We start from the raw sequence: 11406 nt of genomic DNA on the forward strand, positions 1-11406 counted from the left end.
ATTTGGGGCATAATAAGTATGGAAATCTATATTATATGTTATGCATGTTGATGTTCATTAGGTGATATGTAGAAATACTATCATCAATAATATTTGGGGGTATCTCTATTTGTCACACTTATGGTTAATGATGGTTTGACTTAACATATTCTGCATAAGAGCGTCAATAATATTTGAGTTTATGCGAATATGAGGCAAAATAGCTTGAGGGTTATGTGAGATGTAATTGGTAAGACCTACCTTTTAAAATTACTATAAGAGCTACAATATTATTCAGGTTTATAGTAAATTTAATTGGGTCTCAAACCCACTAGAAAGTCTATGTATTTAAGTTTTCTGAATCTTATCTTGATGGTGCTAAGATTTAACTAAAATAGTGGGAGTATCACTTATAACAAAAGTCCTTGATCATATGTGAATAAAATTGATTCAATGTTTATATGTATGATCATGTTTATCTTTGCAGATTTGTGAAATAAAAAATGGCCAAGAATCCAATTGCAGGTTTGCTAAACACTAACAAATTGACTAGTCTAAATTATTTGGATTGGCTGAGGAATCTCAAAATTGTTTTGGATTCTGAGAAAATAACATATGTGCTGGATAAGGCCTCACCTAAAAATGTTTCAAAGGCATCCACCCCTGAGGAATTGTAATACCCGAAGTTTTCCTAGGCATTGTTGTTAAAGAAATAAAACATTCCCTTGCAAATCGAAGGATAAATGAGAAGTTCCGAGGTAATCACCGAGGAACGAATGAAGGATTTTCTGAAAAATCATGGAAACTATCGCAAAGGGGCATCATCTAAGGTATTTTGGAGAAGTTTAAGGAGTTCTAGGGCCCAAGGGATATAAGTACAAAGAAGTTTTTGGGCTAAAGAGGTATTTGTAAGAAGTAAAAAATATCTTGTGACTAGTTAGTTAAAGGAACCAAATAAGCTAACTTAGTTAGGAGACATAATCATGAGGAATCTTGAAAAAACTAATTAACATGTGGTGGCACATGCTTCAAAGGACACATGTCGCAAGGGGGAGAAGTGGCTCAAATCTCTAGGGACACGTGGCGTAATCCTACGAAAAGCAATGATTACAACCTTATCTAAGTGACACATGGCACTCTTGGATTGGCCATAAATGCCTATAAATACCAAGGCCTTGGAAGGGAAATTCTCACCATTAATCAAGAGGAAAAGAGGAGGTGAGTTGAGAGGAGAAACTTTGCCCAAAAATAGAGTGGTAAAACACTTCGTCAAAAAAGTTGGACCGCCACCATAAAAGGATTTAAACAGCATCAAGACAGAAAGATAATTCTAATTTCTTTTCGTAGTTCGATAGATAATTGAATAAGGGTCGTGTGGGTTCAAACGAAAGTCAAATCGGAGTTCGGACGAGGGAGAACAGGCCGAAAAACCTTAAGACGTCAAAGCTGGAGGGGCGGCGCTTGCAACTCACGTGCCACCTGACTGCGGCAAGTGCAGCACGTGGGGCTCTTTCCCCCAGCGCGTGAGGGCGCGTGAAGGGCCCTCTTGGGCCCAAATTTTGTATATTTGGTCCTTAAATTTTTTCTTAGGACCTCATATAAAAATATTTTAGGTTTGAGTTTCGAAGTTATGTTATTTTTGTAGAAAAGCTGTCCCGAACCCTGTAAACAGTACCTTAGAGCTTCCGAACTAGCAAGGTGAGTGCTTCTCGCATCTTTATGATACATACCAAACATTTTGTCTTCACGCGTGTAAAGGTGATTACTTGCATAAGCATGACTTTCCTTTAAACCAAGCATTTTCTCTTTCTTTGTCATGCATCACTTGGTGTGTGTGCTAGCTGAAGTCGGGATCTCATGTTAGACTGGTGAAAAGTCATGGAGATGTGAGAACATGATTGATCAGCGGGGGTGATTGCAACACCTCGGCGTCACTACCACCCAGGCGGTTTCATATCATTTTGCATATCTCATTACATGCATGCTATCTCTTCTTGTTGCACTCACTTAGATATAACTATCTAACTTGGGTGTCTCATACCCCTGGAACATTCAACGTTCCAGGTGGGTTAGTCGTGACAGGTGCCCTGGTATCAAGTCAGAGGAAAGGAAAGGAAGTGGTTCTTGGATAGCTAGCTTCTTTACGTTTTAATTGCAAAGCGTTGTACTGTGACTTTAGTGTGAGTTTTACTTGTTGTAAAAGGGAGCCTAAATGATCCCTAGATTTCCAAGTTGTATTATGGCTTTTCAGGTGGTTTTTGTGTTAAAAGCATATAGTGGAAGCCTTAAATATCTAGCTTATGGTTTTATAAAGCTTTCAGGCTCGATCCTTTGCTTCCGTTGGCAAAGGCTTCCATAAATGCCCTTTGATTACCATGTGGTTGCTAGCGTCATCATGCATTTTTGTATGTGTACCTAGGAAAAAGAAAAGTGGGGCGTTACAGTTGGTATCAGAGCTGGATTTACATAACTCGATTTAGTTTTCTTACATGATTGACTTTGAGGATGTTTTTGGTTAAATACAAGAAATGGACCCTAACGTAGTTGAACATCAAAACCAGCGCATTATCATGGGGTGGTGGACCATGCAGTTAGGGGGAGTGTATATGATCCCTGGAGATGCCTTAGGAGACTTTCTTGATGCTATGTCACCTACCATCATGGAGCTTCCACCAGACGTAGTGGTGCCACATCTGGCAGGACTCCAAATAGCCTACTTAGTTTCCCTACTCACCCTCGAGTGGAAGGATGCAGGAAATCATCTCATCATCCACGAGGTTTACCCCGATTTCATAGCTTTCATGGATCGCTTACGTGAGGTCGAGGCTCTCGTAGCTGATCAGGTCATGCCTACGGCTGATCAAGTCATGCCTGCGCTTGTGGAGGTAGCCGTGCAAGAGCCCGAGGAACGTGCCCTGACACCCCCATCTAGGTCCAAGGACGAGGAGTGATGACCGTTGGAGGTGTAGAAAGACAATTTTTGGTTCACGTAAATTTTGGATATGTATATAAGGGAAGTAGAATAGTGGCGAATATGGCTTATACACATGTATACATAGAATAGCGATAGTGGCAGATATGGCTCATATGTATGTATACTTAGAATAGCACGGTAGGCAGGTCGTGGTAAGGGAATGAACCACTATGTATGTATAAATAAAAGGCGGTGATGTAATATACAAGATGTTATAGTCATACTAATATTGATGGTTTGTGGTGACAGGTTATGTAAAACATAAGGAAGAAGGAACCCGAAGGAATGACACCTAAACCCGATGAGTAAGTGGATTAAGGTAGGAAAGAGTAAGATGGCCGTTCGGTAGGTTAAACCACTTTATTGCCATAACTAGGAAGCATATTGGATTTTGGGAGCTAATTTTGGTTTGACATATAAAGTTCTAATTATTGCTTCTTGGAACTTGATGGTTATTATTTCCTGGAAATTGGTGGTTATTGTACCTAGAAGTTGATGATTGTTACTTTCCAAAAAAAAAAAGAGAAGAAGTGATGGTTATGTGATGGTTATTATCATTTGGAGATTTGTTGATTGTTGCTTTTAGGAATTTGATGTACTAGGACCAACTGAATTATGTTGATAAGGATACCTTGAGTAATGGTTTGTGAAATGAACAAGTGAATGTAGGTGAAGGATTAGGAGCCTTGAGGATTTTGGACAAACAGACTTGGTAAATTGTTGATGTTGTAAGAATTTTGGGAATGTATTGTAAATCTAAGGGCCCTGAGTATGTAACAAGAACCCTAAGAGGTTGTTACAATATGGAATTTGGGACTTAGGGATTTGCATGGCTTTATAAGACCCCTCATATGGGTATGGATAGGTGGGTGATTGTCATATAGAAGGTTAGGACGAGTGGTTGCATGCTTTATTCTATTAACTAGATGTACATCTTTTAGAGAATATGTTTATAAATTGTCCTTGAAATTTATTGTAAATGGTTTTAGATGGAAAACACTCGCTGAACCAGGAACCCTAGGCGTGGAAACAACGTTCGAGAGGAGGAGATGCAGGACCACCACAAGGAAGGGATAGAGACGCCCCAAGGTAACCCACTACCAAAAGGGAACCAAGGAGGAGGAACTCGTATGGATCAAATGGAACGGGTCTTGGAAAGTATGGTCACCCTTATGTGAGGAACACAACCAACGGGTCAGGTTATTCCCTGAAATCCTAATGTTAACGACAGGTTCCAGCGGTTGAACCCGCCTGTTTTTCGAGGAAAGGCAGGGACTAACCCCTGTGAAAGTGAGTTTTTACTAGAGCAAGTCGAAAAGATCTTTGACTTTATTGGCTGTGAGGAGAAGGACAAAGTTGGTTGTGCAACATTCATGCTTCGTGATGAAGCTGACCAGTGGTGGAAAACGATGCAGAGAACCCTGTAAGGTCTTCAAGGACAAGGTACGCCAGTTACTACATGGGTGTAGTTTAAGGAACTTTTTAATATGAAATACTTTCCTTTGTGTAAGAAAATGGAGAAAGGCCGGGAGTTCATGAATCTAAAACAAACTAGGGACATGTCCGTCACCTAATACGAGGATCACTTCACAAGGCTGATCAAGTATATGCCTATATACAACCTGGACGAGGAAGCCAAAGCGTAGAAGTTCCATGAAGGACTGAAGTGGAAGATTCAACTAGCCTTAAGCTCCTTAGGGACACGCACCTATGTAGAAGTGGTGCTGCAAGCCTTGACGGTAGAAAGCAACTTTCGGCGAATGGAGACTTTGGGAACAAAATTTCGTGGGCCCAATGATGGAAGGTTGGGAAGAAAGCATGACTTGGGGACTCAAGGAAGGAAGTTCAAGACCAAAGGTACGTGCCCGAAATGTCAGAAATATCATCCAGGGAAGCCCTGTAGGACAGGAGCCCAGGGATGCTATTCTTGTGGAGGAACTGGCCACGTGGCTCGGGATTGTCTAAAGGAGATCATGTGTTTCACTTACCAGAAACCTAGTCATATCTCTCACGACTGCCCTCAAAAGAAAGGTATTGATCAGTTCGGGGCAAATAAAGGAAGCATGGAGCCACAGCGGGGACGCGTGTTCAATTTGAGGAGAGAAGATGCTAGTGCAAACCCGTTAATAATACAAGGTACAATTATCTTTCTTGATACGCCGGTGCAAGTATTGATAGACCCGGGGTCTACTCATTCATTTGTATCGCATGCATTGGCACATTGTTTAAAATTGGAATTGGGAGAACTAGGGTGTCCCATGATAGTATCTACCCCTTTTGGGAGACAAGTAAAAACATATACAGGCTATGGGGATGGACGGATCATATTGGGAAATAATGAGTTTCCAGTTGAACTTACGTCCCTAGATATTCAGGATTTTGACATAATCTTGGGGATGGATTTCTTGACTAAATATAATGCAAAAATTAACTGTCAAGCAAAGACAATTGAGTTACAAGCAGATGATGGAACTTGGGAGAAGTTTCGAGGGTAAGATGGGAATGGGAGAATCAAATGGATAACAGCCCTTAAAGCTATTCAGATGTTAGGGAAATGAGCATATGGCTACCTAGCTTGTGTACAAGAGAATAACAAAAAGGTTGAGCTTGGGGAAGTGGCCATAGTAAGAGACTTCCCTGAAGTGTTTCCTGAAGACTTACCTAGACTACCCCCTTATCGGGAAATTGAGCTTGCCATAGATGTCCTACCAGGGACAGACCCTATATCAATACCTCCTTATAGGATGGCCCCAGCAGAATTAAGGGAATTGAAAAGTCAGCTGCAAGACCTCTTGGACAAGGGTTTTATCCAACCTAGCATGTCACCTTGGGGAGCACCTATATTGTTTGTAAAGAAAAAAGACGGGAGTCTAAGGATGTGCATAGATTACTGTCAACTGAATAAGGCTTCTATAAAAAACAAGTATCCGCTCCCTAGAATTGATGAGTTGTTTGACTAGTTACAAGGTGCTAAAGTATTCTCAAAGATAGATTTAAGGTCAGGCTACTACTAGTTGCGGATTAACAGGGAGGATGTATCAAAAACTGTCTTTAGATCTCGTTATGGACACTATGAGTATTTGGTAATGCCATTTGGGTTAACTAATGCACCAGCAGCCTTTATGGACTTGATGAATAGGATATTCAGGCCATACCTAGACCAGTTTGTGATTGTGTTTATTGATGATATTCTAATATATTCAGCTAGCAAGGAGGAACATGAGCAACACTTGGAAACAGTCCTAAAGATGTTACGGGAGCATCGACTATATGCCAAATTTTCTAAATGTGAGTTTTGGCTAACCCAATTAGCTTTTCTAGGCCATGTCATATTAGAGGAAGGAATAGCAGTGGATCCTTCAAAAGTTGAGACAATAAGAAATTGGGAGCAGCCTAAGACCGTAACTGAGGTACGCAGTTTTGGGGGGCTGGCAGGTTATTATAGAAAATATGTTGAAGGATTTTCTCATATTGCTTTACCACTTAACCAGTTAACGAGAAAAGGAGTTAAGTTTGAATGGAATATGGTGTGTGAGCATAGTTTTAATGAACTAAAAAAGAGACTAACCTCTGCACCTATTTTAGCCATGCCATGTGGGACAGGAGGATTCGTAGTTTATACTGATGCCTCAAAAATTGGCTTGGGGTGTGTACTCATGCAGAACGAAAGGGTGGTGGCATATGGGTCTCAGCAATTGAAAAATCACGAGCAGCACTATCCTAACCATGATTTGGAGTTGGCTGCGGTCGTGTTTGCCTTGAAACTTTGGCGGCACTATTTGTATGGGGAAAAGTTTGAGATCTTCACAAATCATAAGAGCTTGCGGTATTTATTTTCACAGAGGGATTTGAATATGAGGCAACGGCAGTGGATGGAATTCTTGAAGGATTACGATTGTACGATCCAGTACCATCCCGGGAAGGCAAATGTTGTGGCTAATGTGTTAAGCAGGAAAAGGCCTGCTCTGATAGCTAATTTGATGGCTCGGGAGTGGGGACTGGTGGAGGCTTTTAGCCATTTGTTAGTGGGCACGATTCCTAAAAGAACGCCCGTCTACGTCGCTGGCCTAGTGGTTCATTCCCATCTGGTGGAACAAATCCGACAAGCTACTCTGGAAGACTCGAGGGTGAAGTTGTGGGTAGATAACTAGGGAAGGGTCAAAAACCCTAACTTCAGTTTTTATGATGGTATATTATGGTTCATGAACCAAATATATGTGCCCAGGGTCAAGGAATTGAGGCAAACTATTCTGGGAGAGGCGCACCGAGCCAAATACACTATTCATCCTGGTGCTACCAAAATGTACAGGGACTTGAGAAATTTGTACTGGTGGCCGGGAATGAAGAAAGACATAGCTCGTCACGTGAGTCGATGTGACACCTATCAAAGGATAAAGATCGAACATTAAAAGCCTGTTGGGAAGCTGCAACCCCTAGATATTCCTGAATGGAAGTGGGAGCATATCACTATGGATTTTGTTACGGGTTTGCCAAGAGGACCTACGGGAAATGATGCAATATGGGTAATAGTGGATAGGCTAACAAAGTCCGCTCATTTTCTTCCCATGAAAGTAGGGCAACCAGTCAGCAAGTTAGCACAATTGTATATAAGAGAGATAATTAGACTGCATGGAACTCCAGCAAGTATAGTATCCGATAGGGATCTGAGATTCACTTCTCGATTTTGGGAGAGTTTGCAAAAATGTTTGGGGACCCAATTGCGGCTGAGTATGGCATATCATCCCCAAACAGACGGACAGTCAGAACGGACAATTCAGACCGTGGAAGACATGTTGCGAGCCTATGTGATTGAGTTTTCAAAAGGATGGGAGGAGCACATACCCCTGATTGAGTTTGCATATAATAACAGTTATCACAGTAGTATTAGTATGGCTCCATACGAAGCTCTCTATGGTCGAAGGTGCAGAACACCTCTATGTTGGACCGAGGTAGGAAAAAGATAGCTTTTAGGACCTGAAATGGTGCAACAAACTAACGAAAAGATTAAGCTGATTCAGGAGAAGATTAAGGTAGCCCAAAGCCGTCAGAGGTCATATGCCGATAATCGAATAAGGGGTTTGGAATTTCAAACTAGAGACAAGGTATACTTGAAGATCTTGCACCAGGGGAAGAAATGAGGAAAGTTAAACCCATGCTACGTTGGGTCATATGAGGTTTTGGAACGTATTAGGCCAGTAGCATATCGGTTAGCATTACCCCCATCAATGTTTGGGGTACACGATGTGTTCCATGTGTCTTGTCTACGAAAGTGCGAACCAAATCCTTCTCAGAAGATTCCAAAAGAAATGATTGAGCTACAAGAGAATTTGACCTACCCCAAAGAACCCATTGAGATCTTGGACCGGAAGGAGAAAGTATTGAGAAACAAGGTGATACCACTGGTGAAAGTGTTGTGGAAACACCATAACATTGAGGAAGCCACTTGGGAGAGAGAAGAAGAAATGCAGCAAAAGTTCTCACACCTCTTCAACCATATGGAAACCTAGGAGTGTATTTCAGAGATGAAATCTTTTTTTTTTAAGGGGGGGAGGATGTAATACCCGAAGTTTTCCTAGGCATTGTTGTTCAAGAAATAAAACATTCCCTTGCAAATTGAAGGATACATGAGAAGTTCCGAGGTAATCGCCGAGGAACGAATGAATGGTTTTCTAAAAAATCATGGAAACTATCACAAGGGGGCATCATCTAAGGTATTTTGGAGAAGTTTAAGGAGTTCTAGGGCCCATGGGATATAAGTACAAAGAAGTTTTTGGGCTAAAGAGGTATTTGTAAGAAGTAAAAAATATCTTGTGACTAGTTAGTTAAAGGAACCAAATAAGCTAACTTAGCTAGGAGACATAATCATGAGGAATCTTGAAAAAACTAATTAACATGTGGTGGCACATGTTTCAAAGGACACATGTCGCAAAGGGGAGAAGTGGCTCAAATCTCTAGGGACACGTGGCGCAATCCTACGAAAAGCAATGATTACAACCTTATCTAAGTGACACATGGCACTCTTGGATTGGCCATAAATGCCTATAAATACCAAGGCCTTGGAAGGGAAATTCTCACCATTAATCAAGAGGAAAAGAGGAGGTGAGTTGAGAGGAGAAACTTTGCCCAAAAATAGAGTGGTAAAACACTTCGTCGAAAAAGTTGGACCGCCACCATAAAAGGAGTTCAATAGAATCAAGACAATAAGGTAATTCTAATTTTTTTTTTCGTAGTTCCATAGATAATTGAATAAGGGTCGCGTGGGTTCAAACGAAAGTCAAATCGGAGTCCGGACGAGGGAGAACAGGCTGAAAAACCTCAAGACGTCAAAGCTGGAGGGGTGGCGCGTGCAACTCACGTGCCACCTGACTGCGGTGAGTACAACGCGTGGGGCTCTTTCCCCCAGCGCGTGAGGGCGCGTGAAGGGCTCTCTTGGGCCCAAATTTGTATACTTGGTCCTTAAATTTTTCCCTAGGACCTCATATAAAAGTATTTTAGGTTTGAGTTTTGAAGTTATGTTATTTTTGCAGAAAAGCTTTCTCGAACCCTGTGAACAATACCTTAGAGCTTCCAAACCAGCAAGGTGAGTGCTTCTTGCATCTTTATGATACATACTGAACATTTTGTCTTCACACGAGTAAGGGTGATTACTTGCATAAGTATAACTTTCCTTTAAACCAAGCATTTTCTCTTTCTTTGTCATGCATCACTTGGTGTGTGTGGCTAGCTGAAGTCAGGATCTCATGTTAGACTGGTGAAAAGTCATGGAGATGTGAGAACATGATTGATCAGCGGGGGTGATTACAACACCTCGGCGTCACTACCACACAAGCGGTTTCATATCATTTTGCATATCTCATTACATGCATGTTATCTCTTCTTGTTGCACTCACTTAAATATAACTATCTAACTTGGGTGTCTCATACCCCTGGAACATTCAACGTTCCAGGTGGGTTAGTCATGACAGGTGCCCCGGAATCAAGTCAGAGGAAAGGAAAGGAAGTGGTTCTTGGATAGCTAGCTTTTTTACGTTTTAATTGCAAAGCGTTTACTGTGACTTTAGTGTGAGTTTTACTTGTTGTAAAAGGGAGCCTAAATGATCCCTAGATTTCCAAGTTGTATTATGGCTTTTCAGGTGGTTTTTGTGTTAAAAGCATATAGTGGAAGCCTTAAATATCTAGCTTATGGTTTTATAAAGCTTTCAGGTTCGATCCTTTGCTTCCGTTGGTAAAGGCTTCCATAAACGCCCTTTGATTACCATGTGGTTTCTAGTGTCATTATGCATCTTTGTATGTGTACCTTGGAAAAAGAAAAATGGGGCGTTACAGGAACTGACCACTTGGCATAAGTGGAAAGATGATGATCTTCAGGCTGGTTGCTATATGATGGCATCGATGTCTAATGAGCTGCAAAAGCACGAGAACATGGAACATGCAATAGAGATCCATTTGCACCTACAAGAGTTGTATGGTGAACAGACTAAACATGTGAGATATCTTATCTCAAAGGAGCTTTTTAGGGCCCGTATGACGGATGGTGAATTAGTCAATAATCATGTATTGAAATTGATAAACCTGATAGAAAAGCTTGAGTCTTTGGATGTTGTTATGGATAATGCTCTATATAAAGATCTTATCCTACAATCTCTTCCTGATTCATTTGATTATTTTGTCATGAATTTCAATATGTATAAGCTTAAGACTACTCTTCCTGAGCTTTTTAACATGTTAAAAACTACTAAGATGATAATGAAAAAGGAAAAATCTGTCATGCTTATCGGTTCCTCGCATTCATCAAAACCAAAGAAAAATTGGTCAAAGCAAGGTAAAGAGAAGAGTTCCCAGAAAGAGAAGATGAAGCTTAAAGGTGGAGTTAAGAAGGCAAAGCCAAGTCCAGTAGAGAAAGGAAATTGCTTCCATTGTGGAAAGCTTGGGCATTGAAAAGGAATTGCAAGTCTTATCTTGCAAAACTGAAGCAGAAACGTTCTGATTCAGGTATGTACTTTGTTGAAATTAACCTTTCAGTTAATGATGCTTTTAGGGTATTATGTAATACCCAGTATTAAATATCAAGAGAAGTTTTGGAAGTTATGGGATCAAAATGAAATTTACAATAGTTTCGGGCCTAAGTGCAATATGCTAACATAAACAGAAGGCGAGGGACTGTGTCAAGTGGATCAACAAAGGTCAAAATGGTTCAAATAAGCAATACTCAACACAATCAAGGGACTTTCAAAGGATTGAAGTCAAAAGCACGTAATTAGGAGCACCCGGGCAAAAGTGCAATTTTTGTAAACTGCCCGAGGGAGATCAAGATGACAAGTTTTTCAGAAATTCCAAAGGGAAATAGGAAATATACAACCTGAGGGTAATTGTGAAGGTGCTAGATAGTCTAGGGGTATCAGGAAATAAAAGAAAATTCAATTAAAAGTTGGCTGGGGGCTAAAATGCAATTT

General features: G+C 40.8%; 1 protein-coding gene across 1 annotated transcript; it reads left to right on the forward strand.

Annotated features, from left to right (window-relative positions):
• Positions 1–10210: 10210 nt before the first annotated feature.
• LOC127787593 (uncharacterized) lies at positions 10211–10891 on the forward strand. Its single transcript, XM_052315657.1, has one exon. The coding sequence runs from the start codon at positions 10211–10213 to the stop codon at positions 10889–10891; it is 681 nt and encodes a 226-aa protein (XP_052171617.1).
• The last annotated feature ends 515 nt before the right edge of the window (positions 10892–11406 follow it).

Source organism: Diospyros lotus, chromosome 12, assembly GCF_014633365.1.
Source record: "Diospyros lotus cultivar Yz01 chromosome 12, ASM1463336v1, whole genome shotgun sequence".
Lineage (NCBI taxonomy): Eukaryota > Viridiplantae > Streptophyta > Magnoliopsida > Ericales > Ebenaceae > Diospyros > Diospyros lotus.